The sequence below is a fragment of the Anolis sagrei genome, chromosome 2 (genome assembly GCF_037176765.1).
Source record: "Anolis sagrei isolate rAnoSag1 chromosome 2, rAnoSag1.mat, whole genome shotgun sequence".
NCBI lineage: Eukaryota > Metazoa > Chordata > Lepidosauria > Squamata > Dactyloidae > Anolis > Anolis sagrei.
In genome coordinates, this window is record NC_090022.1 from 222,448,249 (window position 1) to 222,472,183 (window position 23,935).

General features: G+C 38.9%; 1 protein-coding gene across 2 annotated transcripts in view; it reads right to left on the bottom strand.

Moving 5' to 3' along the window:
* Positions 1-8,976: 8,976 nt before the first annotated feature.
* Positions 8,977-23,935, bottom strand: part of TRPM3 (transient receptor potential cation channel subfamily M member 3) — a 429,447-nt gene continuing 414,488 nt past the window's right edge. For both annotated transcript variants that reach the window (XM_060762212.2, XM_067464427.1), the window contains exon 25: positions 8,977-22,401. In XM_060762212.2, coding sequence (XP_060618195.2) covers positions 20,955-22,401 — 1,447 coding nt within the window. In that variant the 3' untranslated portion in view covers positions 8,977-20,954. The remainder of the gene's footprint in view (positions 22,402-23,935) is intronic.

The window sequence follows — 23,935 nt, forward strand, 5'->3', positions numbered from 1 at the left end:
AAATAAATAAATAAATAAATAATAGAAAGTATTTCAAAGTAAAGATGCTAATACATTTCTTTATAATGGTTGAACATCCTTGGGTACCTTCCTCAATGTTAGACTGGCAATCTGATGTCAAAATGGAATATATATAGGCCTTGACTGAGTAACATAGATGGTCAGGTGATGTTATGATGTTTTATAGAAGGAAGAGATTTGTGGTTGAAAATTTAGTGTTATGGAGGCCACTGAAAATAATTAATTGTACTGGGATCACCCACAAGTATGAGTAAAGTCTGTCATATATGCATCTGTATACAATGCTTGGAAGTGCTTACCATGTAGAATTGTCTTATGGGAAAATATTCTCCCTATCAGTGCCTCTGGAATGTATAGGAGAGGTGCAGAGACTTTCGATAAGGGTTGACCTATTCCCCAACCACACTGCAGGGTTATAACAATTTGATAACATGTTTACTATCATAGCTCCATTCTATAGATTCTTGTACAGTGCTTTGTCGTGTGAACATAGCTCATCAATTGAAAAGGCCAACTATTTAACAAAACTACAAATCCCAGAATTCCATCACATTGAGCCATGACAGTTAATGTGATACCAAATTTCTATAATTCTGCAGTGTGGATGCAGCCTGAGTCAGTTAATAAGTCCTTGACAATAGACACAGAACAAGTTTGCTGGCTTCCATCTGACATTACTTGTCTTCAGGGAATGAATGGATATGAGCAAGCACATTAAGGCTTATTTGAAGAAAATGAAGGTAGTGTTGGACAGCCGAGAATTCAAATGTGGGGATGGTAAAACTTTTGTCACTGGAACAGCACACAATAAAAGATCAGTTCTGCAGCTCAAGAGTTTTCCTTCATCTGATGCTGTTTCTGGCAGTTCAGGTGTCAGCAGTATTCAGAAGTGTCCTCTGCTCAGCTTTACTTGGAATGGCAGCTGTATCCTTTCATTATGGAAGAGGCTTTGACTGTAGTGGCCCAAATCTCTATTGCTTGTCACTCCTCTGCTAGAATATATCAATAGCCTTTGCGCAAGTGTTGACTCACCATTCAGCAATTGATGCAGTAGGTCTACTCTAGGAGAGACTATCTATAGGATGTAGGCCAATGACTCAGCTCTCATTTAATCAGCTCTCATTGATATTATTTTAATATGTTCTATGTAGTGTTTGAGAAAGGTTAAGAAATTATACTTACTGCAGAGTGCAGTGGTTATACTGTAGTAAGGGCAGCACTTTTCAAAATATATAACATTGGTGTTTGACCTACTTCACTGGCTTCAGAAATCTGTAGAAGACTAGGGACACATCTATAAGGAGACTTTATACTAAAGAGGGGGCAAATCAACTACGTGACACATACAGCTGATTTGGATTAATGCGGGACAAGGCAATTAACACAGCCTTGAACCATGTTAACAAAAGTTACAGGTAGCACTAAATTTCCCTCTAGAATTGGGAGCAAACTGTAACTTTGGGCCTATGTAAACAATTGTGGTGGTTCTGAGATGGATTCGGTTGCAACTGTTTACATGGCTATACGATATTCCCCAGCTTGGGCAGCCTGAGGACATGGGATGGCACTTACTGTCCCCTTGCTGTACCCATCGTAGTAGTGGCCTCTGGGTGCAACATGTGTTGGCTTCTTGTTGCTTGGAGTCATGGGGTCATGGGGGCGATTGGAGAAGAAAGGGGGGAAAGGAGGGGGCATCTCCAACTTTTCCCCTTTCCACATTGATTTGGTGCCCCGGCTGATGTCACTCTAGGCCAGTGGTTCTCAACCTTCCTAATACCGTGACCCCTTAATACAGTTCCTTGTATTGTGGTGACCCCCAACCATAACATTATTTTTGTTGCTACTTCTTAACAGTAATTTTGCCACTGTTATGAATCGTAATGTAAATATCCAATATGAAGGATGTATTTTCATTCACTGGATGAGATTTGGTACAAATACCCGATACCCGGGTTTGGTAGGCATTGACCTTGAGTTTTGGAGTTGTAGTTCACCTGCATGCAGAGAGCACTGTGGACTCAAACAATGGTGGATCTGGACCAAACTTGGCAGAAATGCTCAATATGCCCAAATGTGAGCACCGGTGGAGTTTGGGGAAAATAGACTTTGACACTTGGGAGTTGTAGTTGCTGGGATTTATAGTTCACCTACAATCAAGAGCATTTTGAACCCCACCAATGATAGAATTGGGCCAAACCTTCCACACAGAACCCACATGACCAACAGAAAGGACTGTGTTTCTGATTATCTTTTCTGACCCCTCTGACACCCCTTCATGACCCTCCCAGTGGTCCCGACTCCCAGGTTGAGAAACGCTGCTCTAGGCAATGAGTGAAGACACCAGCCAAGTTGCTCCCACAGGTGGCTGCTATGATAAAAACAGGAGAGGTTGGTAAGGATTCAGCAACTGGGTTTGGCATTACTGGACTGTGAGGGTTTTATCCTCCCTCCGTAACAGCCCGAGGGCTCAGAAATGAATAAATCAACGAAGATTATCCTTTCAGCTAGTAATCACTATCCCTTAATGATTACAAACATGGTATCAGTTCAGTTCCAAACATATCTGAACCATGGCTTCCCTTTCAGTTCTGATCTTGTTGATGTTATGTGCCTTCAAGTTATATGGTGATGCTGTCATTGTTTTTTCTGAGGCAGAGAATGTATGATTTACTGAGGAAAACCCAATGGGTTTCCATGACCGAGCAGGGATTTGAACCCTGGTCTCCATAGTTGTAGTCCAATGTTCATGCTAAAACTATTTTATAATCATTAGGAGCCCTTCAGTTGATTAATAATGGGAAATATTACCTTATTAGAATTAATGGACTTCTTAGGGGGAACATGTCACCTTCTGGTATTGCTGGACTGCAGTTTCCATTATCCCTCAACAGTAGCTATACTAGCAGGGCTCATGGGAGCTGCAATCCAACAATACCAGCAATCCAACAATATCAGCATTGTGTACCCTTGACTTATATAAATACTATATAGGAGAAAGAAGCCTGAAATTACAATGCCATATCTACTTAAGCTCAGTGTGACTTTCCTTTTGAATCATCATGCATAGGGTTTCATTGCCCACCCCTGTATAGAGCAACATATATTGCAGAATGTGCAGTGGTGGGGGTATGTAACCCTGAAGTGTCTCCAAGTACCTTCATGTTATTTTGGTCTGCAACTCCTGCCACTTTCTGGAATGACCATTTGTCACCATGGAGAAAAGCTGGTTCGTTGTATTCCCAGCCCTGGAAATAACAGTAACTTAAAGATACCCTGTGAAAGGATGTCAATACGGTCTTCAGTAAGAATAACGGAGTTCACCCTCTAGCAATCTACAACAGACAGATTTTGTGACATGAATCCCTAGGAAATTTGTACTGGGTTTTAAAACTATAATCGCATAACATCAAAATGGAATTTAGAGGTAATATTGTCAAAAGAAAAGAAAAGGCACCAAATCTTTGTGTGAATATGTTATAATAGAATCCGTTGTTGTACGGTCCCAGACAGTTGAACAAATGTCCTTTCTCATAACGCTGCTCATCTTTCCACTGGCATCACTAGCACCACTAACCACAGGAAAATGAACTGTTTATTGTTCATACGAGGCTGAGCAGTGTCTCAGCTTATAAAGAACACTGGAGCAATAGGTCCTCTTCAGTATTCCCCTAGTGAGGCATTCATTCAAGGCCTTTAAACACATTCTGTGAATAGCCTTCTTTACTGGCTATATCCTATTTTGAATTTTGTAAAAAGAAGAGTTAACTACCATTTTTAATTTTTCAAAAAAACAGTTTTTCACACTGGATCAATTTCTGAGCATTTGAGCTTTTCTCCCACCTTCTGCTTAATCACAGATCCTTAATTTATGTGGCTGTTCTTGTTGGTGGTGGTTCTCTATCACTTTTCTTGAGTGTCAAGCCATTGTTGTTGCACAAAGAAATATGGGAATATAGTTTACTGGTTGAGTAGGCCTGACTGTCTCACTGTTAAGATGGAGAGGAGAAAAAAATGAAGAATACAGAAGAAACAAATTACTTGTTTTTCTCAAAAGTAAAAAAAATCAAATGGAAAGATGTGGAAGTATGTGTGTGTATGTGCCTTCAAGTTCTCTGCTGATGACATGAATTTTATAGGGTTTTCTTAGGCAAGACATATTCAGAGGGGATTTTGCAGTAGCATGATGCTCTGAGAGGTGCAATAGTGAGGATCATCATATCAGTAAATTATCACTGTCCATGATTGCGGGAATGCCATGGGCTAGTGGCTTCATGTGATAAAGAGCTTTATCACATAGCCCAGGTGAAGCATCCTGTTTCATCTGCTTTCACCAAAAAAAGGAGGGGCAGCTGGGCGAATATGTCGCCCTGCATGCAGCTTCCTTTTAGTCACACATGAGGAGTATTGCTTGAGCCCCAAGGATCCGTGCTGGCTCTATAGGAACCAGCACAACATAGGCACATTCCTATATTGGGAGGGAAGCGTTGTATGATGCTTTCACTCTGCTTGTGGGTGGGGCCATCACAGGAAGTCCAGTGATGTCTTGGGATGGGTAATGTGCCCATCTGTTGCTGGACTGCGGGTGAAATGTCCTACAACACTTAAAAAGCCCCACATGATGAGATTGAGTCTTTGAATTACTGTGTCATGAAATGATGAATGTGTAAAAGGCTGCTGCTGTACCTAGTTATGAGAATGCCATGGGACAGCTGCTTCATGCAATAAAGTCTTAGAACATGTGTGTATATATGCCTTCAAGTCACCTCTCAACTTATGATGACCCCATGAATTTCATAGGGCTTTCTTAGGCAAGGAAGACTCAGAGGTTGTTTTCCCAGTTCCTTCCTCTGAAATATAACCTACAGCACCAGCACTCATTGGTGGTCTACCATCCAAGTACTCACCAGGGCTCCGATCATTTCCAAGATAAGATTTGACTGATTATGACTCCATGAATTTCATAGGTTTTTCTTAGGCAAGGCAGTTTGGCTAGTTCTTTCTTCTGAAGTATAATTCAGAGAACTCGTTTCTCATTGGCAGTCTCCCATTCCAGCACTATCCAGTATGATCCTACTTAGCTTCCAAGATTAGACAGGATGTGCAGCCTAGGGTATTTAAACTAGGGCTTCTTAAACTTTTCCATCCGCAACCCCTTTGGCCTGAGATGTTTGCATGATCCCGGATATATAGATACATAAAATAGGTATAAAAATCAAACTAACTGATGACAAAACATCATTTGCAAAGCTTGCTAAATAGGCCAATTTCCCCCTTTTTTGAAGCATTTTTGGAAGAGCCTTGGATATCGTTGCTAACAGATTTGTGTAAACCTTTTATTGTTGCCAAATTTTTCATGATCTCAACATTGAGCTAAACCCGCATTTGGAGTTGGGACCCACAGTTTAGGGAAGTAGTGACTTAGACAGTGCAGGCTGTGAAATTTTTACATGGGGTGGATTTATATGAGGAGAAACAGACTTGGGGAGGACAGTAAAATACATATCTTGCCTGATGGAAAGTAGACCAAGGCTGTGAACCAATAATACCCTATTGGAGTATACAGCTTTATCAGTGAACCAACGTTAAGTTCTAGTTTCCATATCTAGCAGAACATAATTTTGTGGTGCTGCGGGTGAAGGGATTGCTATGACCAGGGGCATGACCAAGGAAGTTTGGGGTGGAGTGGTGCCTGGAATTAGGGTATTTAACCAGTAGAAAGGGATACTGAGATATTGTATTTCTGACAAAGGGAAAGGAAAATTGGAACAGCAGTGTTAAGCATTGTGAAACTCTAAATTGGAGAACAAAATGAGGCAAAGAACAATAACCTCTTACCTTTTAAATGGATAAGCAGGGCTTCATTTATGCAAGAGTTTCTCACACCTTAAAATAGCTTCTTATCTTCACCCACTGATTGGAGATAACAATAGAAGCAATCTGTGAGCCAGAGAGTGATCCCCTGACAACCACACGCTTGCCATCATTGTTTCAATCTAGGGTTAGGAATTGTGTAGCTGTGTATTATCCTTTGGCGTGTCAAATGCAGCCCTAGGACCCCCCCCCCCCAAAAAAAAACAACAAACCAAAACCTCATGTTGCCTTCTGTTTCAAAAGAGCTGGAAATGCAGTTTCAGGAGTCTGTTCTGAACCTCAGGAACCCCCTTAAGACTCCAAATGCCACCTCCAAACACAGAGGTAAAATGGCGTGGAGTTCCAGAGTTCTGGAGGCACCCAAAATGGCGCAATGCCTGTAGCCAGGCTCCAGAGCATGCCACCCTTATTTCACAGGGTGGCTATTCTATTTTAGTCTTTGTGAGAGGGAAAATATCTTTCATGAAAACTAACTTGGAGTCTGATCCCACGTGTTACCTGTAGGTGTGTTGAGATGTGGACCTGCTCAGATAATCACTTATTTCCTGTATTGCTCCCATGGCCACACTCAGCTTTTAGGAAGAGACATGATGGAAAAGGACCGAGAGCTGAATGCTGTCATATGTTTATATTTCGGTTCAAGGATGTTCAAGCTTACTTTGGTAAAAAAAATCAATTGGAGTATAAATTGGCTTGAGATGGAATGTAGAACACCGAAACACAGATCTTTCCCTTATTTTACATTTGAGTAGACCAAGCCATGAACCACTAGTACCCTAGTACATCTTTGTCAGTGAATTTATGCTGGGTTCCAGTTTCCATATCCAACACTACATATATTTATGGTGCCGGGGGGGGGGGGGGGGTTCTGTAATCAATTAGTGGTTGAACAAGAAAAGATGGAATATCTGCAAAATGCCTTTAAGACTGGAGAGCCCCCCATCTCGAGTGCTTCATCAATGCCAGCTCTTCAGAAAACCAAGGAGTTGGATTGACTCTGCACAGCGAGAGGGGACGTTCAGGGGCAATCATGTGTTATAGAGATCCACCAGGGATTCGACAGGATTACCAGCTATCATGACAGACAGATTCACAAGAGACACCAGGAGTCCTTCTGGATCCATAAGTCTCCTGGGGCGGACCATCTTAATAGGTTCTCCACCACTGCGGAGGTTAGAGATAACAGATAGTCCAAAACTGACCAGATAATGGTTGGTCCATGACAATGGAATTTTTTTTTGCTCTTCCACACTGTTATCTCAGTTCATCACAAATACTAGGTTTAAAGTATGCCCTGCCTGATGAGTAGGCCGCGATATCATTTGGGACAGGTCCGTGGTCATCATGGTAACCTTGAAGTCCTGAGCTGCACCAGACAAGGTGGCCTTAGCATAAATGTTGAAATCTCCCAAGACCACCAATAGAGACCACCTCAACAAGCTCAGGCAGAGAGACTGCCATGTCGTGGGGCGATTGAGACAGGAGCAGAATCCCCAACCTGTCCTGGTTAGCCACTTTCATGGCATCAATCCTATCTCATCAGCCAAAAGCAGGCCCACACTTCCCGTTGAAATACTAATAGGTTTATATTTGTTAAAATTGTTCTTCATTTTAATTATTGTATTTTAAGTGTTTTTGCATTACAAATAAGATATGTGCAATGTGCATAGGAATTCATTCATTTTTTTTCCAAATTATAATCTGGCACTTCAACAGTTTGAGGGACTGTGACCTGGCCCTCTGTTTAAAATGTTTGTGGACCCCTGATCTACTGTATCTGCATTACCGTATATTCTGGCATATAAGACTACATTTTAATCCAAGAAAATCTTCTCAAAAGTCAGGGGTCGTCTTATATGCGGGAGTCGTCTTATACACTGGAGTCGTCTTATACACTGGAGTAGCCTTATGCATGGGAGTTGTCTTATACGCCGGGAGTCATCTTATATGCCGGGAGTCGTCTTATAGAGCAGGTGCTGAAACTTCCAATCCGGATTGGAGAATCTGTGGTTGCTGCATATTGTGGGGGGAACTAAAAAATGGCAGTAGCCGTGTCCCTGCCGTATGCAGCAACTGTATGAAAGCATTAAGGGTGATGCTGTACAAGTACTGTAGAAGAAAATCCATTCATCAGGATTCGTGGACTTAATGCAATTCCAATGGTGAGGTGAAGGGGCACCTCACTGGGAAGGTGTAAGTGAAGGGCGGAGCAAGCTGCAGGCATCCAGGGTGCCCGGAGTATGGAAAAAAGAGGTAGAGTGGCTCTGGGCCCAGAAAACACAAGACTTTTACCTGTCTGGCCCGCCCTTGTATCCTATTACCGTACCCCCTCCTCTGCCTCTCAGATCTCGCTCCTCAAGACTGCAGTGAAGTGGTGCAGGTGCGCATGTGCGAGATCTGAGAGGCAGAGGAGGTACAGTAATAGGAAAATTACCATATTGAAATCAAATCTGATGCTTTTAAAATTTTTATTTGATGTGCGTTGGAAGAGGGGTAGTCTTATACGGTGAGTATATCCCAAACTCCATATTTTAACTGGAAAAGTTGGATGTCGTCTTATACGCACAGTTATCTTATATGCCGGAATATACAGTAATTGGAAATACTCCACAGAGTGAGCTTGAGCAATTCCCACTGTCCTGATCGACATAACAGTTTTGCCCTTTGTTAGTGAGCACCATTATTTGGTAATTATTTGAAACATGATAAGACAAAATGCAAGGGCAACTTAATGTCATGCTTAATGGAGAAATATCAATTTTAATTTTTAAAATTTCAATGTATTTTTTCTTGAACACCTGGTGAGATCAGCTGTTTTGTGTAACTCAGCTCAGAATGACAGTGTGAGTATAATTATTAGCAACCATTTCACAACTGTGTGAATGAGAAGAAATGGGGATTGTCAATTGCAGTACTGGATAGAAATTTTCAAATGCAGACCATGTATCCATACGAATTAATAATGCTAGGGGCAATCACAAATAAATTAAGAGTGGCAGTGTGGGATTGATAGAAATAGTAACATGCATGGTTGATTTGGACATTGAAAGCTGACTGCAAATAAAGGTACCAGGGATCTGTAGGCATGTTTTCAACTACATCCCTTTTTATTGCAAAACATTGGTTACAGAAATTTCAAAAGTCCTACTGCAGCAATTGCCAACTTCTGTTTTTTCTTACATTGCTAAGTATACAGTCTAAAAGTGCATTGTGAATCCAGTCAAACTTGAAAGGACATTCCTCTAGGTATTTATTTATCTATATATTTTATGGGTGAACAAATAAATATTTCCAGGAAGTTATTCAGAAATCACATTTTTATTTGTTGATTTTAAATAGGTTTTTTAAAAGGTAATGTTCGCAAATCATAATCTTTCTAATACATAATCTATAATGTTTGGGATATGTTCCAACATATTGTTCCAGACAGCAATAGCAGCATCAACATTCCCCTTCAAGAGGATTGCTACAATGATGAAAGAAAAACATTCCTTTAATGCCTCTCACTGTTGAATACACATACTCAATGTATTTCAGTTACGGAGTATTGCTAACATCTAAAATAAAATATTGTATTTTGACAGTTCTTCCAATGTTTATACACAATTCTTTTCAAGGGATAAGATTTTTTTTTTGTCCTGCTATCAAGCACATGCACATGTCTTCCCTTTCAATTTGTTGGACAGGTCTAACATGGAGGCTTCTAATGCTGATCTCAGTTGAATAAAGCTGGTTTTATTCAAATGGCTAATTCCATAAGGTGCCTTTCCAGATTCAGTTATAGGTGCAATCTTCTGCATGTTTTGGAAGAAAAGGTTCCAACGTGCTCAATAAAATGGGATTTACTTCCATGTCATTGTGCACAAAATGTCAACTTCTCTTTATCTAAGAGTACATGCTCCCATTTTCACACCATTAAAGCCGGGCAGAGCTGAACAGTTGGGTTCTAGAAGGAGAGTTTGGAAACATTTTGGGACAACAGTGTCCAGAACCTCACTACCTCTGAGGATGCTTGCCATAGATGCAGGCGAAACGTCAGGGGGAAAATTGCCTCCAGAACATGGCGATATAGCCCGGAAAAACCTACAACAACCCAGTGATTCCAGCCATGAAAGCCTTCAACAATACAGTGTCCAGAATGCAATTGTGTTTCTGCAAGTAACTTCTCCAAGCTCTGCCCCAAAGTTTTGCAACTCTACTGAAGGGCATTCAAATTATTGACCATGATCAGCTATGTGCTTCAACTGGAGAACACACAGATACTGTATTTCACTGAGCCTAAGGCCCAAATCTAAGGCGCACCTTTTCTTTTTGGCAAAAAGTATTTTTTTAGAATATCTTTTAGATTTTTTCTCTGCATGCACAATACCTTTTTTGTTTCAGTGTGGTTTGCAGTACAATATTTCCTGTGGGATGAGGAGGGAGTGTGAAGAAGCCTGCAAGTCATTTGTCTGCATGAGTCCATATTATTAAGTCTTTGACCCTATTGGTGAGGCAGTGGGAAGAGGAAGCAGAGGACAATATGGGTGGGGGCATGAAGAGCCATTGCAACTGGGGTTCTTCCTCCTCTCTCTCAGAGGTATTTATTTGTCGTGTCAGGGCAACCAGTCTCTCAGAGGTAAAACAGTTTTACAAAAAAACCAAAACCCAGTGAATCTAAGGTGCCATCAAATCTAAGACGCACCACATTTTTGAAACCACTGAAACAGGAAAAGTGCACCTTAGAATCAGTGAAATACGGTATTTCCATAACCCAACAGGGCTGCCCTAAGACATTTTGTTGCCTGAAGTGGAGCACCACATGATGCCCCGCACTTCAGTATGCCCCAATCATGCTGCCCAGTACTCGGGCTACTAATGTTACTTTGACACATGAGCAGAAATCCCCAAAAGCATTTCTGACAATAAAACAGCAACAAATGAATTCATTATATCTTGCCTTTTAATGAGGAAGTGACGGCTCACTATATTGAGTTGTGGGACCTGTCCTGAGCTACACTAATTTTTGTTCATATTGATAGCTGCACATATAAAAGGAAATCTGTATTGGGGTATATATCTTTTAAAGATGTTGAACTTGTTGTACTTGGACACCTAAAGAAAATTATTCTTCCAGAGAAATAAAAGACAGGCACAGACTGATTTCCAGAATGCTCTTATGAAAAAGTAAAAAATCAGAAAACTAAACCAAACATGTCACAAAAGCAGACCTCAATATAGTCATGCTTTTGGTAGGTATGAAAAGTTTGAACATTGTGATTTCTAATGAAGAGGAAGAAGATAAGGGATAGTTAAGACTCATGACATATTACTTCATTGTCATCTACATATTTTTTTTGAGATGGAGAATCAGTAATGCCAGGAAAAATACATTAATTTAAAAGAAAAATAAGCTAAGGGACACTTTGTAGCTTTGGATTATTTTCTTTGGAGTGTTTTGTGAGGTGTGATGTATCGGGGCTTCAACGGCCCTATTAATTTAAGGGCACCTGAAAGCTTGGGCTTCCAAAATTGATCCTGTGTGGATGCTTTAGAAGAGTTCAGAGCTTTCTGTAAATTAGATTAATACCAGAGCTTTTGAACATTTCATTTTTTGAACTACAACTATTAGAAATTAGAATGAGGGATATTGAATGGTGAAATTACAGAAATTACTGTTTCCAAGATCTGATATTAAATGGTAATATAATCTTTAGATTAAAAGTATATATTTCTCTGTTTTCAAATGAGTGTGTTTGTGCAAATATGCCCCCCCCCACCCACCAAATATTAGATTTGTTAGAGATTACTAAACCCTTTCACTCCAAAAACCTGGCATCATAACTATTAGAAACCAAGAAGGCATTTGCCATTTTCTTGTTCCGATTTCTGAATCACTGAAAGCAATAACCTGAGAATATAGAATACACGTGTATTTTGCTCACCCAAAAGCTTGCATTGTTTCCATAACATTTTTATTCTTTCTCACTGGGCTGTATTCAACTTCACAGGCTGTTCATCTTTCATTTGGGGAGACAGATGGGTAAATGTGAATGGAAACCTCATCCTCTCTTTCCAGATGCAGGAATGAGATGTCTTTATCTTCAACCATCTTCTCCCAGAACAGTTCCCTTAATATTTTTTTTGGGGGGGGGGGGGGAGGGGGAGGAGGAGGATCTCTCTCTAAAATTATTATTCTGGAGATCCCATCCATGCTGTGATCCTAACAATTTGTACCAACACTGATCCCTGTAAAGCCATTGTGCTCTTCCTCTGTCCTTGATACAACATTGGGTTTTCTTGATGTAGACAATGTTAGGATCAGTTTTTAAGGCTCTGTGTGGTGCAAGTGCCCACTTTACTACATGAACACTGGCTTGCAAAGTTGAGTTACATCAAGAAATGGGTAGCTGCACAATCTAAAGTACTATCTTGCTTTCTCTCCTACAATTATGTTCCCTAAGCCACTTAAACCCTGAGAAAGAAGCACTTATCCCAATACCCAGATACAAAGATGCATCCCCAAATGCCAAAAATCATATGAAAGTTTACTTTCCAGACTCTTCAGCAATTTTGCTTATATGGATTTATGGGTTTTATTTTCTTACTGACAATTCTTATAACTTCAGCGATTTGCAACTTGCTGTTACTTGTTAACAGACCTTGGCTAAAACCAGTAATAAAGTACCTTATTTCCAATATATATATATATTATTTCAGTTAGAAATGCTATAGGTTCAAGACCTATGTTGTTCAGTACTTCATTCCATGTAATATTAAAGTGCTTTTAAAAATCAATTTCATTAAAACGAACACATTGGAAAAGAATGTACAAGTCCAAAATTGTTAATTCATTCTAACTGGATTCATTGTAACAGGCAGGCAATATTGAAATGTTAAACTCCATAATAGTCCAAAGGAATTAATGGAACAATGCATGCATTTTTATCGGCACAAAATAAGACTGAACTTTAAGAAAGAAGAAACTATTTCAACCATTATCACACTATTACTGTGAAATAATAATGTGCTATCATTCCATATTAAGGACATGTATATACCCAAGTATAGAGTAGCATCACTTAAACTGGAAACAACAGAATGAATCACTATATGAAAATATTTTAAAAATACTGTACACTGCTTCCTTAATTGTCCAGCATATGTAAACAAACAGCTAACTCAACTGAGTTTTAAAATATTACTTTGAAGTTAATTATCTTATCTTTTGCATAACATGCCAGTTTTTTCTTTCACACTATCACAACGCACCTATCACAGCTCACAGTGGCTCATTAGAGATTTATATGCCAGTTCACAGACATTGACAGTGGAGCTATATGGAAAAAAGTGAAACATACAGCAGCTACATACTGATGGTGACTCCTTGCCCAAGGAATGCATATTATTTTATATCTATATATCTATAGGCTGGCAATGTAGCTGCCAAAGCCTATTGTTCAGTGTAACATGTGCTGTATTATTGAACGTTATACACCGTATAAACATTTGACTAGATTGTGCCAAGTCAGATGCTATTCTATAACATTCACTAATACAATCACATATCATTACGATATTGGATTATGCACGGGATGTAATATTTTTATAATATAGCACTCAATACATACAATAGTGGGACTCCCCATCAAGAAGTAGAAAAACCTGATTATTCAAACTTATTTGTGCTCTTCCATTTCTTCTCATGATAGTGTGGCTTTTCTGTTAATTTGAATGTTGGATCAGTAATTATAAAGCCCATATTGTAATGGTTTAAGATTATAGGCAATAAATCAAAATTGATTCGTCTAGATGTTTAGAATCTTTCCCTAATTGACTATATAAAGTTGTACTTGTGTAGAAGAAGCTATGGTGAGATAAATGTGTGCCATCATTTGGAAAGCAAATACAGTGTTCCCTCACTACTTCGCGGTTCACTTTTAGCGGACTCGCTGTTTCGTGGGTTTTTGAAAATATTAATAAAAATTATAAAATATTAAATATTTACATCCAGTGGTGGCCTGAGGCACGGCAGGGAAGGCCTGCCTCCCTGGCCTCCACAGACACCGGAAGTGCAGTGGTCTGAGGCGCGGTGGGGAAGGCCTGCTTTCCTGGCCTGCTGCTGCCTGCGTGGCTCTGGAGGCTCTGCAGAGGCCAGGGAGGCAGGCAGGTGCCCTTGGGATGGGCTGGGAAGCGGGTAAGGAAGCGCAGGTAAGAAAATAATATATATAAAATAATGTATAAATATTAAAATTAATATGGTGTCCCTACTTCACAGATTTTTACTTATCACGGGAGGTCCTCATATGGAACCCCCATGATAAGTGAGGGAACACTGTACAGTGGATTGCCTCAAATAACCAAAATGATTTGTCATAGATAGCAAAATTTGAAGTACAGGATGTGTTCCTAACAGGCATCAGAGAGGCAGCATGGTGTCAAGAAAACCAAAGTAGTTCCTGGAAATTTGTGTTTCATAAACACATAACTGCTTTCAAAAATATATTTTCTGTGTGCTCAAGTACTTATCACCATCTCAGATTTTTTTTAAAAAGTGTACTTCTACTTCTATACTCCCCAAAGAAGTTTACTCACTTTATTTACTCCCTAATGCCGGCAATATGGACAAAAAATATATTAATTGCTTAACCACTGCCTCAATTAATTACCGCTGTTTGATATTACAGAGAAGAATAAACCCAAAATTTTCTGCTCTGTGTAACGGGAGTTCAAGATCAAGTTTATTAAGTGGCTATATTTGAATTATTATAGGGCTTCAGAGTCTGGTAATATTTTAAGAATTGGTGGATGGACTCACTGCATACTGTACTTTTTCTGTAATGAAGAGTCAAGGGGAAATGACAGAAGGTCCATTTGCAGTTGTGCTGATTGAAGTGTGTACCCACATTGGGTGTTAAAACGGTTTCAAAAGTGATATGAATATAATTTTGTCCCCAACATTTTGAAACATGTATACAGGGTTGATATTATATGTAAAAATGAGCAAGACTAATTTTTAAGTTGGCTAATAATTACTAGAAAGGAATTATCTAGGGAATGCCAGTTTTCTTGTTCCTGTACAAATTGAGACCAGACAGATACTAAACTACATATAGCAAAGGTGTTAAGGAACTACAGCTAAAGAATTGTGAAGATGTGTAATGGGACACTGGCAATGGTGTCCTGTTGTGTATTGGTTCCTTTGTGCATCGGTCCATTTGCTAGATTCCCAATGTAGCAATGGAATTATTGCTCCTTGATTTATATGGATATTATGAAACCGCTTAATTCCTGTGGTGCTGACTTCCAGTGGGATGAGATGTTCAGACATTTTGAGCATGTGATCGATTCCAGAAATGACTTAAGCAGTGATAATTGAGCAGGAGTGAGCCATGACTGTGGAAATTTCATTCTGAACAGAGGAGGAAATGTGGGATCAGCCAAATCAGCCAAACTAAGGTCTTCATAAGGAGATCACCAGAAGGGGCAATTGGCAATAAAAAATGTTGCCCAGCTGTGAGAAAGAAGTTGTTTTTTAAATGGACTGTAGGATAATTTGCTTCATCTCTTAAACTTTCTTTTTAATTATCTGGATTAATTAAGCAAGCTATTTTTTCCTTGGAATGAAAAGAAGCCCAGGTAAGTCCCCTGATTCTATTAACAAGACCGAGTATCCTGGAGAGGAGGAAAAGAGGGGACAAATATGCCGTGATTTCAAAAAAAATAAAATAAAAATTAAAAGAGTTGTTTTTAATAATTTTTATTGGGAGTCAAAGGGGATATAAGATTAATGACTTGGCAGATTTTTTGGAGAAAGAAATAGGGGAAATGTGTTATAAAACATACACTGTTTATAGAATAGAGTATATTGGCTAAGGCAATAAACTTGCCAAGAGATGTAATTGTTTTTTCCCTCAAAAAGACTATGATGGATTCAATCTTCACAAAATTGAAGGTGAATGGAAGAGAGATAATAGGTTTGAAGAGGATTCTAACAAGAATTTTAGGCAAGAGAAAAGATTCTGGGGGTTTTTGACAGCAAAAGCAGAGGATGGAAAAACCTTGAAGGGCTGAGTTTTAAAATCTTTACATTTCTAAGATCTGTTGAAAAAAACAAACAAGCTATTTAGTGAGAAAATATAAAAATGTAAGGGAACTAAGAAGATAAGAAGGATTTGATGTTTAAAGAATAGAAGCACAGAGAAGAGCAGGAGAAGCAGATGTCTTCAGATGTTGGAGACCCAGGACTTTAGTATATCCCCCCCCATCCCATTTTGTCAGCAAGTGTGGCGAACAGGCAGCCATCTGAGGTAATGTCGCTTCCCTCATCAATCAGGGGAAATGTTGCCCAACTGGGGCAGAAGTGTGTTGGCTCCATTGGAGCCAGCACAACACAGGAGCCTTCCTGTGTTGATAAGGAAGTGTTCCAAGATGCTTCCACACTGGTTGGAGGCAGTGCCTCCATTGGAAGTTGTGGGATGTCATGTGATGGGCTGTATGCCCATCCGTCCCTCAACTGGCTGACAGGCATTTTAGGATGCTTAAATTGGTAAGTGCTATGAGGTCTCCAATACTGCATAAACAACATCCATCAGACACTGAAGAGGATTTTGTGACACCAGGCACCAATAATGGGGACTCACCTGACTAAATTGCATAAAATGGGATAAAAATGTTTTTCTAGGAACATAAATGGAGCCAGCACTCCACAGAAGAGATCTTTTTTTTACTCTTAAGACAATTTAATTTGGATATAATTGATCTACAAGAGATCCACAAAAGTATGATATAAAACATTTGGCACATAAAGAATTGAGACAAGAATAAATTTTCTCAGGCCAGAAGAAAAGAAAATTGGTTGGTGTTGTATATTAATCCTATTTTGGGTTGAGAACTAGTATTAGCAAGTGAGAAAAATTGGTATGCGGGGAACCAGAGTAATTTACCAGGGATTGAAACTTTGGTAGTGGGGGTGTGTACTCTGAGTAAAGGTAGGGTATCCTTTCTTTTAAAAAATGTTGGGGATTAATTATTAGCTCTGTAATATAACAGTTGGTGCTTATTCTATTTTCCCCAAAGATAGAACCTCAGATAAAAGATTATTTTTTTCAAGATAAATTACAAAAGTATTAAGCGTTCCAATTTAATGGTCACTCTGGAACTAATCATTGAGATATAAAAATAGAGAGATAAAGGATTACACTTACTTCTCTGAAAGACAGAGCTGATTTGGGGTTTCAAACCTTTAAAGACACTAGTACAAAAAAGTCGAGCTATTATCAAAGACTTTGGCATAGCAAAACCATGTGTTACTCATTCTTAAAAGAATAAGGGAAAATTTAGATGGGGACTGAATGAGCAGCTATAGCAATTGTTAGAGAGCTGTCTAAACCATGTGTGATACAAAAAGGAATTAGACAAGGATGTCTGTTGTCACCATTGCTGTTTATTTTAGCACTTAAAGTTTTGAACAGAGACATTATTTAAACTGAAAAGATTACAGGCATTAAGATTAAAAAGGAATTGTACAAACTGAGGGCATTTGCAGATGATCTGATGATTACCCTGATAAATCCACTCAAAAGCATGGAAAGGCTGATGGTAGCATTAAAAAAATTGGGGGTTGGAATATTTTAAAATTAACAAACAAAAGTCTGTAATATTGACTGTAAATATGAAGATGAAAGATCAAACAGAATTGATGGAAAAAACTGGCTACAGAATCAGAAAAAAGTGAAATATCTAGATATTACAATGACTATTTCAAATTTTATGTAATATTTATTTATTTATTTACTTACTTACTGTATTTGTATACCTCCTTTCTCAGTCATATCGGTGACTCAAGGCAATATTAACATTCTTATGTTAAGATGTGGAATAAAATCAAGGATGTTCAGAGATGGAAGAATTGAAACCTATCCTTACTGAGGAGAATTTTAGTAGTAAAAATTAACATGTTAACTAGAATGCTGTTTTTGTTTCAAACAGTAATATTTTAAAAGATATATTTTAAAACACTTGCTGGAGGATTTGTCAAGTTTTTTTTGGCAAATGACAAAATATTGCAAGGAGGTCAATATGAAATTCTATTTTGTGGCATATTGCTTCGTGTGGGTAAAGGAATGGATATTGTTGACTTTTTAGAAATGGAAGGTAATGACCTTAAGAAGATATTTATTGTGCTATATGATTAAAGTGAATGTAGATTTTAATAATTGTTATGTGAGATGTGTTCTACTGGGAATATGGATGGAATTCAAACCTTTAATATGTTTAGATGAAGGTGAGGAGGGGGGTAGAATAGTGATTGTTTTGTTTTGTGTTTGAGGGATTAGAATTTTCTGTATTTTTTTCTTTTTCCTTTCCTAATGCTCCTCGCGGAGGTACCAAACCCAGGTTAGAGCTATCTTACAATATTATACTGTAGTCTTAATACTGCTTAGTGTGGAATGATTGTTGTAAATATGAAAGTAGGCTTTAGAAGTGGCATTATCAGTTAAAACGTACTGGAGAATTCCTAGATACAAGAGTTAACTATATTGCATGCTAATAAACAAGGCTGAATTTGGGGATTGCTAAGCTTAGTTTTGATTTTTTTTTAAAAAAAGAATGCATCATGAAATACATATCTGAAATTCCCTGGGCAGTGTGTGTGTGTCTTTGTGTGTATATGTGAAAGAAATTTGTTGGGCAAGTTGGAGTGGAAAAAGTGTACCACTCTGAAATGTTCTTCCTCTTCCTAAAGGAGCTCTTCTAAAATCCACAACAAAATTTTGAAGCGAAGCAGACTGGCAAAGAAAATTTGCTTTTTTCTTGGTATTCATAAAAACAACACATCTTAAGACACAGGTACATACATTCAAACAAGTCAACACACTACTGAACAGCTGGGTAAACTGTTAGAAGAATAGTTGGGTTGATAGAAGGGATGGAATGTACAACAGAATCAAATGATTGTGTAATTGAAATCAGCACAGTGTTTTTTCTTTGCCCCTACTTTATTAGGACCTCATAAGATGGTTTTTGAGCTCTGATTCAATGTGCTATGGAAACAGTCACATGGAGGCCATCAGACAATGTAAGGGCACTTCTGGTGGGACTCCGTGGGGCTCCGTTTCCGCAGCTTGTGGAAATGGAGCCCAAAAACAGCTACCTGACTCCTGAATGCAGGGGAAAGTGGGGAAAAGACGGGGAAGATGCAAAAAGAACACGGGCCATCCCACAAAACAGGGAAAGATAGGAGGGAATAGGGTAACATGGTTCCCTATGCTCTCCCCCTCTTAATGTGATGAGGTCCTTAGTATCAGATAAAACTAAATTCACATTGATTATGAGTGCTGTGTACTTATACCAGTGTTCCTTGTGCCTTCTCTGAGAGCCTCAGTAACACCTGACAATTAGCCCTATCAGCTGAGCCTGTTGGAAGCTGTAGCCCAAAATTTCTGGATAGGATCAGGTTAGACCTTCTTGCCCTTCGATCTTTGTGCTTGCATGTAAATGTTCGGGCTGAGATGGTTAAAACTTTCAAAAGGGATTGTGACCATTTGAGAGTGCAGAATTTTTTTAAAAAAGGAAATGTACCCTATATATTATCAGCAACAAAGGACAGTGATGCATATATTACTATATATCTAGCTATCCCATATGATTAAGTAAGGATTAATTATTTCTCTAAAATGTTCCACGATAAGATTTCCTTCTTCTGGGGGACACTGTGACTTATCTGCTATATTATCCTATTGTTAGTGTGAACCACCTTCAGAGTAATAGTGTGAAATACTTCGAGTTCTTGCAACCCTCAAGAGTTCCTGCAAACACTGATGTATCGTAGGCTTGCAGAGTAGTGAGATGGAGCTGGCTCTTACATTCCAGGGCACAGTATTAATGTCTCACTATTTTGAATCTCTATACAATGGAAGCATAGTTAAAAGAATGGCTTTTGCAATGATCATGATCCTAATTTCACTTTGGCAGTTTAAGTCTTTGTTTTGTCAGAGAACATCATTCAGCATCTTCTGTTCTGTACTCCTTCAATATCAGACCATATAATAAACATACAGTACTATAAATATTGTAATGTTCTGGTACAATATGTTCTAAAATAAAATGATGGTGGCTAAATGAAGGAACAGTTATAAGAACATGGCAAAGACAAAAAGAAGTAAAGCTGCAGTAGATGCAAATACTAAAAAATAATGAAATGAAAACATAGCACGGAACAGAGCACATAATATCAGTTCTGCTCTTATTTGCACCCTCTCACCAGGATATTTTAACAGAGTTCCACAACATACCTTCTAAACCGATGACGTGTGTGCTTAAAAAAATAAATATTTACTATTCCACTTAATTACATTCATCCTGAGCTTGCTCAACTGTGCTAAAAAGCCTGTTTAATAACAGGAAACCATGTGACTACTTATTAAATAAATTGTTCCCTTTTCCTCATGCTGCTATACAAAAGGCATCTCTTTTCTTCCCTTCTTGAAAATATAAACATTTGTGGCACTATAAGTTAATACAAAAAAGAGACCGGTGAACTGTGAGAGTATTCAGCTAATTTCTCCTTACCATGATTAAAGAGAAATACAGAGATGTGAACAGGCTGGGGAAAGTTAAGGACTGGTTTGCTTTTGGTTTCCATATAATAATACAAAGGTGTATTTCATCAGCCATCACAAAGATGGCACTGGTGCAAAAGCCAACGAAATCAAAATTCAAATACCATCTTTGTATGCAAGTGATTTTGTTTCCCTTTAAAAAACCCACAATCTATCCTTATGTCAAAGGCAGATTTCTTAATCTATTCACCCATTTATGCATTATATCATAAAGGTTTTTAAAAAATAACATCTCTATCATTTTTCCGCCCACCCCCTACCCCCATTAAGTGCAATTGTCAACTAGGTCAAGATACAGAAGCCCAGTGCTTGACACTGAGATTACAAAGTGCTAACTTGACGGGTGGCAGATGCCAGCTGTTGCTGACATATCACGGTCTGAGGTTACTTCATTCTGCTAAAGAAAAGAGCTGGAGAGCAGACAATTCTCAGACATATCTTGTCATATGCTTGCTATCTCTAACTGTGCTTGCTCTCAAAGCTATGGAAGGCACCTGTTCTAGAGAGTTTTCTCATTGACAAGGTGTCCCCTCTGTTCTCTGGTTTCGATGACTTGCTCCTCTGGAACGTATTTCGGAGGCTTGCCGCATTGCGTTGTCTATCAAGTTTATCACTGATGGAGAAACTTTTCCTGGTGTGTGCATACAGTGAGTTGGATTCATCTGCTGAATAACTGTTGGCCCGTTCAATTTTGGGAAGAGGGATATTGTTAGGCAGTGTTCTAGATGTATTGCTATCTTGAGATGATAAGGAAACCACTTTCTTGTCTTTGGCTTCAGCATCCTCATTATCAGAGCTTGGGTGACTAAGTTCTGCCTCCCTTTCAGGGTGGCAGCATCCTATGTCCTCCATTTTCTCTCCATGGATCCCAGGAAAGCTGGATCTTTCTTCAATGGTTTGAGGAGCACTGACACACCTTGTGTCTATGCAGTCTGTGATACTCGTGTACTCTGCTGTTTTCACTGGCACGCCAAGGCTGCTGAAGTAGCTCCGAGAAGGCGAGAACATGAAACTGTGAGATTTGACAATGGGTGCTTCATCCAAAAGAAATGGAGATGTAGCCAGATATCGACTGCTTTTAGACCGCTCTAAGGTTTGGTACAAGGGAGGGTCAGATTCCCATGGGTTTTGGCTTTCTGTGAGTTGTGAGTAGTCTGAAGAAAACACCCTTGTTTCTATTGAAGAGGGGTCTTCATAATCAATACTCCTACCTGAAATTCTGTCAGCAGGAGAACCACTGATGTAAGCACTACTTGAGAGGATGCTGGAAGCCATCTGACCTTGGAGAGCTGGGTCTCCTGTCCCCAGGATATTTATTGAACTGTCAAGGGGTTCTATTACAGACTCCAGCTCATCCATGGCAGAGACATAAATGTCTATGCAAGAGGAAGGCCTTCTGGAGTCTGGGGCAATAGACAGAGCACTTGTAGGCACTAAAGGTACTTTTTGCTCTTTTGAGACAGAATGGGAACTACTTGCACGATGGAGGCTGAGAGACCTTTCTTTAAAAATGCTTTCAAGTTTGTCAAACCCACACTTGTCCTTCATATTCACTGCATAAAAGGAGTGACTTCGCAAGCGGGGTGTTATCGTTGGAGAGGTTGGTGACATTGACTCCTCCCCTGTGGGATCAATACTCTCTTGAAGTTTGTAAGTGTTTCCTTCTTGGCTGTTGAAGCTACTCTGTCTCACAATGTAGGCTGTGTCAGTACAATCAGAGGATGTTCGAGAGCGTACCTTAGTGATCTCTCCTCTGTCTAGGCCAGTTAGCTTATCTAATGCTGTAGCCATTCTCCCTATCATATCTTCCAGTTGAGCAAGACGGATGTCTACAGTCTGAAGTGATGCCTTCATACAATGTTCCCGTTCATTTACTTCTTCTAATCGCATGGCCATATTCTCTACCCTATTAAAGGAAAGAGAAACAAGAGAAAAGTGGAATTAGTTTTACACATGGCAAACAGGTTAATTAGATGTTTTGCTAATCAAGCCCACTAACTGTGAACTGTTGGTAATCTAGGAGTTGTACTTGTCATACCAATGATAATCAAGGTACATGTGTGTGTGAAAGACACAAACTAACATGTTTCTTTAGTTTTGAATGATCTCTGCAGAGATTATCAGCCTACTCGAATAATATAGCCACTTAGTGGAAATATCTCAGGCTACCTCATAACAACATTTTTTTAAAAAAAATGGATTGTGCTCCTAATAATTAATATTTTTCTATAGAATTCTGCAAATGTTCTGCTATACTGGCACACACACACACACACACTATCTTTGCAGTGTATGGAAATACATTTTTTTTAAAAAAGAACACAGATAATATAGAAAAAAATCAGTAGATTTATCTTGGTTTATGAAATAGCTTTTTTATTTAGATGTATGTGTTTTTATTTTTGGAAAAAATATGTCTTCTAAGAAACATATCTGAATTATATTGGAAAAAAATTAAATTGTACTTTCACATTTAGATTCTGAATATAAGCATTTCTGAAGCTTTTAGGTGTAAATGATACAAGTATTGTTTTCTCTATTTTTATGGATTAAAACAAGGGGTCTTCCAGATGTTGCATGAGGTCTGAGAGAAGCTGTAGTCTGACATCTGGAGAGATAGTTATCACTCCTTGAAAAGGTCAGATCTGTGAAAGGCAATAGTAACTTGCTTAATTAAAGTATATTCTGTTAGCTGCCTTGGATCCCATATTGGAAGAAAGATGAGGTATAAAATAAATACATAAAACCTATAATTTTATACGATTGCACAGCTATCTAATATCTCATTGTTTAACAGCCCCAAACCAAACATTAGCCACTGAGGGCAATAAGAAAGCTCACTCAACGTTTGTCCTCCTTTGACAGCAGTCTCCCTCCAGGACTTCCACCATCCATGGTGGAAATCATGTATAGTTACATGAGCAGAACCTAATGATTTGCAAGCATCAAAGAGATGCTTGGTCTAAATTTGCAAGTCATATTGAAGTGTTGAGATATATGTAAAGGCAAAGGAGATGTTTACTCACAAGGTAGCATAACATGGATTTAGTTTTCCCTTTCATAATTACAGCTGTGTTGGGAGGTGGGGTGGAGACTTACAAAGAGAGATGGGGTGGAGACTTACAAAGAGTAGCCATATCTCATTTTTCCCTTGGGCAATCAGAGCAAGCTGCATCACCACTCCTATAAGACTGAAATGCTTAGGAAAAAAAGTCTTCATTGGCACTAATGGGAAAAATTCCCCTAAGTTTGCTAGCTGTGGGCACAGGGGAGATTTTAGCTGTAATCACACTAGAGGTGAGAAGGTAATCCTTCTGTCACCAAAAGTCTTTGTTCCTAAATGACCCAACCATTAAATGTGGAAAAATGGGATACTACATTAAACAAACATCTAGTTTGTCTCTGGAACATGCTTTGTAGAATTATATCCTAAAACTTTT